The 7,387-nt window shown below is 36.1% G+C and overlaps 1 protein-coding gene across 1 annotated transcript; it reads right to left on the bottom strand.

Annotated features, from left to right (window-relative positions):
- Window positions 1-88: 88 nt before the first annotated feature.
- Window positions 89-7,060, bottom strand: nipsnap1 (nipsnap homolog 1 (C. elegans)). The gene is made up of 10 exons (XM_056375435.1): window positions 6,917-7,060; window positions 5,131-5,258; window positions 4,434-4,479; window positions 3,945-4,039; window positions 3,491-3,561; window positions 3,126-3,266; window positions 2,206-2,237; window positions 2,002-2,096; window positions 1,608-1,691; window positions 89-628 (listed from the first exon to the last, which is right to left on the bottom strand). The coding sequence occupies exons 1-10, from the start codon at window positions 6,991-6,993 to the stop codon at window positions 564-566; spliced, it is 834 nt and encodes a 277-aa protein (XP_056231410.1). The 5' UTR covers window positions 6,994-7,060; the 3' UTR covers window positions 89-563.
- Window positions 7,061-7,387: the final 327 nt, after the last annotated feature.

The raw sequence follows: 7,387 nt of genomic DNA, 5'->3' as shown, positions 1-7,387 counted from the left end.
CATACTAGGAGGCGCACATATGCTCCATGTAGGCTTCACACATCTTAATCCAAAGTGTAATCAGTGAAATGGTCAGATACTTAATTGATTAAGGTAGTCTGACAAGTTTTATTTGATCAACCATGCATTTCACAGTCACAGTTATGAAGCTGTGTGTGATCTCATTCAATGCGATTCATATACAATCATAGAAATGCAAGCATAAAATACTAGAGACTATTCTTTCATTGTGAAAAACAAATGCAGGATCCGTTCACAATTCATGCTAAAAAGCTCTACACAATCAGAACCTACATTGCACTCGCATTTTCCATAAACAGTCAAAAAGTGTATTTAATCGGTTTAGTTTGTCATTCCTTTTTCCACATATTTGACCTAAACTTCTGACAATGTTGTGAAAATATAAAATCAGAAAATGTAGTTGTTCACATACGTGGTAGTTACACAGATAATCCAGCAGACAACAAGAAATACAATCAGTAAGACCAAGATTCATTCCATGTTGCTCTGGCAGTAGATGAACTAGTTTTTGGTCATTTGGTTGTGTGGTGTCACTCATCTTCTCATTGTAATGGTGAACTCTTAGTGGGGATCATTATCCTAGACTCCATGCTTCTGATCAAAGGCACTAAGGACAGACAGAGAGAAACATGTTAAAGAGTCAACATTAAACTCTTTGTTAAAATCACACGAACATACTGAAAATTCCCTTTACAAAAACATACTAATAAATAAAATTATAAAATTCACAAGTTACAACTTCATCCCTTTATGATAAGATTATGAAGCCCTCTCTCAACGTGAAGCAGGGCATCTGGTTTATTTCATTTTTTGACATAGGTCAGTACAGTTATTGTAGAGTTAAATTCATTAATGTATCCATTTATATCAGGTTTACTGCTTTCATGTTTTACAATCCTAGATAAAAACTTTTAATGCAGCTAAAACATTTCACTAACTATAAATGCATCATTATGAGTAGAGAAAAAATAATAAGGAAAAAGCTCCTTTTTAATAAACTTATAATGTAAATATCCCCATGCTTACCTGCTCACTCTGCTGCTGTCATATCCTGTCGCTACAAAATTGCGCTTGCTGAACACATTTTTGTTTAATCCACTTGCACGTTCTGTTCCAAATCAGATCTGCATTGACCTGTGCTGTTCTCTCATCTGTTGCTCATTACACTTCACAAGGAATTGCAGTCATTGCCGTCATTGCCTTGTACTCTGACACGCTTGCCTTCGCATTTCAGAATGAAATCTTAGCTATATTATTTTGTGGCAACCATTTTAACCAACAAAAGTTTACTTTATAAAATACTTTATATATTTATTTATATTCTAAATGTTTTGTTGGGAATATTAAACTCTAAAAATGTCATGATAATTGTAGTAGAACTGCTGTCTCAACTTCAGACACTAACTTGACCTGAACAGCAACAGATTTGTGACAAATATATTACATTATGCAACACGAATGAAAAAACTGTACCGTATAATACACAAATGTACATAAAAGTAATTTAATGCAGCACACAGTAGCTTTGACTTAGTGGTAGATTTTTACTTGGGAGTATTTGAGTGGGCAGAGTGCATCTCTCCTACCTGTATAATACACATTTACATCCCATCCCTCCTTCAGCCAGGCAGAGTTTCTCGTCTCCTCCCGGGACTGGAGGCTTTCATAAGCTGTAAATAAAAAAACACATCAAACCACATGCAGTACATCACATTAAATATGGATGAATTTATATCACTCCAGTAAAACACTCTGCTTCACTGTGGATGCAAAAATGACCTAATAGGTTAATCTCAGTGAGCAGAGCCAGAGAAACTGTAATTCTAAGTATTATTTAACCGTTACTGAAAGTTACAGCACTTAAACAGGTTAGCAAGTTGTATTATTCTAAAGGCTTGATTAGAACATTCAATTTTATGGCCTAATGTAAACCTACTTCATTTCAAAATCAACATGCACAATACATGTGTGTATACTCACCCCACAAGTGATGAACGACATACAGGTCACCGATCTGTGAGAAGAACCCGCCCACTGCCTCGCTGTTCTCCTGTCTGTATGTGATTGCCCTCGCCCTGTTGTGAGACATGTCATTTTCAGGGTGTAATAATAACCTTTTAACACTTGATACTTACACTGGAAAATGTTCAGGAAACTGTATATTTAAAGTTTGTTAAGCCTTACCAGTGGTTGCCCCATTCAATCATGGTTCCTGGCTGAAACACATGCCAAGAGTTAAACTATTAACATGGTTTAAAACTAATATATCATAGGACATAGCTCATCATACCTTCCCACAGCACAGTTCTTTTACATGTACACACAGACCCTAATCAATAAAAGTGATTCAACACAGTCAAACCTGTACAACAGCAAATTTCTATCTTGGCTATTTTAAGACAATCTACAAGGAAAACTGGAGCACATAGATTTTAATCAGAGCCATGTCATGAACCACCTCATTAGTTATTCTCCATTTGTGAAAAATCACTCCTCAATACAATGAGACATTTATGAATAAGTGTAAATACCACAGGCAGTATTGGAAGGGCAAATATTAAAATGGACAAGATGTGAAATATGAGTATGATTGTACACAACACAATAGGTAACCTGGTTAATATGCACTGCAATGATGCAGTGAAAATGTGTCCTGTCAGTAGCTGATATAATCTGTAAGTGTTGTGTGTAAGTAAAGAGAGACAATAATTGCATCATTCATTCAAATCAAACAAGTATCCTAAAAGTATAAAATGTTGAAATGCCAAAGCTGCAGCATCCATTTGGAGTGTTACCTCAATAGGCTCAAAAATCCAAGCTGTTGTAAAAGAAAAGGTGAGCCCTACACTTTCATACTAATATTAACAATAGTGGCTCTTGAATATACAGTAGACAGTATGGTTCCCACAGTCAATTGATGTGGAAGCTGCCATGCAAAACAAAATGCTATATAATGTGATAAATTGATTTAAAAAAAAAAAGAAAAAGAAAAAGAAAGTAACAGAGCTAATTGAAAGTACCTGCACTGTACAGCTCAAAAATATATGGAATGTTTAAGTACCTAAAAGTCATGCAAATTTTATATGTGTAATATAGGCAGGTACCTTGAGGTAATAGGTGCGCATTTCATAAAGGTTTGGTCCTTGTCTGGGCAGGGGCTCATTCCAAAAACTAAACTCCAGAAGAAGCTGGTTCCGCCTTGAAATCAACATTTTCGCTCTCTCTTTGCGAAACTCTAAATACTCCTGAGGAAAGATGAAGATGTTTTCAATGAAACAAAGGAATATACAAAGATATGCTATTGATTACTTTACTTTTACTTTATTACTTACTTTTCTACTACAATTTTGTAAAGTCAAGATAAAACTAAAATCAGTTTAAGTTGCACTTTAAATATCAGCTTCTTTTTTTTTTTTAGCATCTCTGCAATGAATGTCCTGTTGTGTAACAAAAGGGGTTTGCAGCAAACCTTGTTATTGTTCAGCTTCTTCAAACATTCAGTCAAGGCTGGGTATCCTCCTTTGTATCGCCATAGATGCACTGCAGAAACAGAACAGCAGATGTCACTGCAACACTGTGTGAGGACTGATGCCACCCACGCAACCAGCAGATACAGTACCTCCATCACTGTGTGATCACTTTTTCACTGCCACTGAATGCACTAAAATGTATATTATCCACTGTAAACTATCATATGTAGAGGGGGAAGTGGTGGCAGTGAGTCATCACTGTGTGTTTGTGTGTCTCTACATTTTTCTGTGATGCTCTGCCAAACAATTTACAGCTGAACTGCAGCCATTGATATAAAGTGTCCATGAGGCCTTGATACAGATAAATACAGATACAAAAATGACAGGGACTGTGATCAATAAAAGGTGAAACTTGTTGCCATCTTTTCTGTTTAGTGTTACACTGCTGCTTACCAGCTTGATCCTGTTCTCCGTACCAGGTGTTCCAGCTCCCGACCACCTCACATGGGAAGTCCTGGTCCTGATGGAGCCTGTGTTGCACCTCTGCCCTATTGTCAGCATAAAATACATAAATACAAACTCTTCACATGGACACACATGCACAGACTCTGAATGTGCATGCAGTTATGATAGACTGTCACTTCACCATGATGGCCAACTAGAGGGCACTCACACTGCATAAAGTCTACAATTATCCAAATTTCTATTATACCCCAAAACATTATTCTTATTACCTTATTTTTATGCTAAATTAATCTTATGATTCTGCAAGAATACCATTACAATGGAATAAAGACCGTGTTGTTGATGGTGGAAACCCTAAACTTGTATCATCATCAAAATCTAATTAGTTGGTCCCAATAATTCAAGCAAAGGACTGAAAACATAACTTGATTGGTGGAGGTAATGCAGGGAACCTTTTAAAGAAGTAAACATACTCACTCTAGACTGTTGTAAGCATCCAGGCACTCTGGTTTGACGTTGTGAACTAAAATATAAAGAAGGAGAGCCAGACTTATCAGAAATGGGTGTTTTTTAAAATACAAGCAACAATCAAATTCTTCAACAAAGCAATTTCACACTCCAATTCAGCAAAGACTTCTATATATAAAGATGACTCGCTTTCAATAGGTTATAGGCTACGGCTGATAGATTGTTCAAATTGAAATCCCTACATGGTGTGATGTACGCCACAAAAAAGATCAAAGCCTGGGGAGAATGAGAGATTTCAAAAGACAGACACAGTTATCACCACAGACTAAAAAGAAAACCAGACAAATTGTTTGGATGTTGCTTATAAAACTTTACAGACTTGATACCTCATACTATTATAGTATAACTTGTTGCTGCCTGTATGAGATGCATGTATAATAAATAAGTTGTTGTGGCGCAATTCTGTGCTTGTTTTTCTTGTTACTCTTCATTTTCTAAGGTTGCTGAGGCCAGTGTGGATTGAATTTAATTAGCATGATTTATTTTGCCATTTTCTGCAGAGACAAATGGATGATAAACAGTTGAGACTTGAAACAGCAACCATTTCATTACAATATGATGTAAATGTATCAGATTCACTTGTGTAACCCCATGCTTGAAGAAAATAAAGCCCCATTTGCAAGTAAGTAAAAGGTCTTATGCCTACATTGAATTTTATACAGGTTGCTGGTCTCTTTCTTTGACAGCAGGTTGGAGTGGGCATCTTTCCTGGCATCGACTGTGTGCACAAATAGGGAACGAAACCAGCCTTTGTCACCGTTCTCTGAAAACCTCCTACACAGAAACAAGATGAAAGTTTCACAAAGACTCAAATGAACAATATAGTACAGAGAAGTTGTCGTTATAAAGAAGAAAAACTTTAAAGGAACATGAAGATGTGCGTGACATATGGGCTAAAAGATAGTCATGCTAATATCCTTTGATATTAAAAACATGCATACTGTATGAGTGAGTGGGCTGAACACTGTAGCTTGTGTCTTTGGCATACAACTTCTTTTCACCCACTCTGGAGTGAATAAAAAGGGGAATATCATCTACTTTATGAACTACTGTTACAATATAAGAGTCTCCAATCAGTACATGAACATGAGTAACTGTCTCAGAGCAGAGAAATGAGACTTATATATGTCATATGTTCAGGCTGTACTTTCTAGAGCAATTTCAAGGACAGCATGCTGTAGAAGACTATAATACTAATACCATTATATTAAAGTAAAAGTGAATTATCAATAACTCAAAATCACATAAAAGTGCCAAAAATATTACTGGTATTTAAATAAGTTACATATAGGTCATCTTTCCAAAATGTGAGTGTAAAACTTGAAAAAAGAAATGCATAAAGAGACATAAAAACTTACAATTGAATACAAAAATGGACAACTAAAATTTTCCTACCACACTGGCTACAAAAAATATATATGTTCCATCACAGTGTTAAACAGAGATCCCCGATTCAGCTGGACATGTAATCCAAGGCCATTTTACTGACTTTCATTATCATAACTGATCATTTTGAAACAATGTCCATGTCAACATTAACCTCAATTTCAGGATTTTTCACAGGATTTGAACCAAGAACAGCCCAAGGAGAACAGTTGGTATATGCCCACTTATGGATTAGGGAGCTATATTGTGCATATGTTTACTTATATGCAGGACTTTCAAGGCCGTCTGTTAATTCACAAACACTTTCTAAGCCTTTGTTTTATTATTCTAAAATCCACAAACTTTCAAGGTCAGTGGGACGTCTCTTTTGATAACCCCATGGGCCAATGGCTTTAATTGGGAACTATAATTAGAAATGAATTTCCCATGGCACCCTCCCAAAAATAACAACGTTATATTATTAAAAGGAAGCCAACACGATCAGCCACAGAGAAAATGCATACAATGTGGAGGTACAGATAAATTGTTAACAATGGGTAGTTGCATCTAGTTCAGTTTTACAGGACAAAGTTCAAAGGTCCTGCAAATGATTGAAGCACATTGAGAAGAATGCCTTGTTGTTGTGTAAATAGTGACCTTGTTTTCTGACGTAAAGGTACAACACAATGTAATATACATACCCATTGAGGCACCTTAGGATTTAGCCAATATCATTAGCAAAATGTGTTACACTTGAGTCAAGAAATTAAATATATAAAGTCACACAGTTGACAAAATGCTGAGGGGAAACAAGACGACGGTTAGGAAGCGGTTACAGCAGTTTGGTTTAACGTAAAGTTAGCTGGCTAACGTAAAGCAAACAGAAAAGTTACATTACGTTTCATTTTGCGGGTTAAATTTCAAAAGCTAACTAACTTTAAATTACAGATAGTTCCCGAATTGAATTGAATTAAATACACTCTTGGCAAAATCACTCAACGAAGCTTCCAGATAACACATTTTAATAAATGCTTAGCTAATGGTACATTTAGAAATAAATTAATTACCTGGTTGCCTGGTGCAGATTCACAGAATACCTGTACAACATCTGTCCTTTAGACCACACTGAAGTAGACGTCGCCATGTTGATCTGCAAGTAAAAACTTCTCTTGACACGTAAACACACTGGTCTGGTTAATGTTTACCTCCGTGTTAGTGATGCTTTGGCGTGTTTAATCCAGTTAAAAGTGGGTTAGCTTTAGCCCGCCGGAGATTTAAAAATGCGCGTGACTGAGTGACGCAGTACGTATTGATCAATACGCACAATCGATCAGACCTGAATAGTTGAGCGTGCTTTTCCCTTTTCCATCATAATGAGAAACTTGACAAGAATTAGATCTGTTTAAAGACTTTTAGATCCTTTACTTAAACCATCAATGTCCTGGCTGATTAAATTTTATGTATAGGATACTGTTTCAGTGGGTTGATTTATAGCTTTACATATCCTATATACAACTCAATGTTGTTGTTTTATGTGG

The sequence above is a fragment of the Seriola aureovittata genome, chromosome 5 (genome assembly GCF_021018895.1).
Source record: "Seriola aureovittata isolate HTS-2021-v1 ecotype China chromosome 5, ASM2101889v1, whole genome shotgun sequence".
In the NCBI taxonomy this organism is placed as follows: Eukaryota; Metazoa; Chordata; class Actinopteri; order Carangiformes; family Carangidae; genus Seriola; species Seriola aureovittata.
The sequence above is the reverse complement of the archived record's forward strand: the minus strand, read 5'-3'. Positions and strand labels throughout refer to the sequence as shown.

What these genes read in the sequence shown, in the direction of transcription:
- nipsnap1 (XM_056375435.1), bottom strand. Translation starts at nt 6,993, where the DNA reads ATGGCGACGTCTACTTCAGTGTGGTCTAAAGGACAGATGTTGTACAGG. An exon ending in AATCTGCACCAGGCAACCAG is followed by an intron (nt 5,259 to 6,916) that starts GTAATTAATTTA and finishes GTTTCTGTGTAG; the next exon opens with GAGGTTTTCAGAGAACGGTG. An exon ending in CAACCTGTATAAAATTCAAT is followed by an intron (nt 4,480 to 5,130) that starts GTAGGCATAAGA and finishes TTTATATTTTAG; the next exon opens with TTCACAACGTCAAACCAGAG.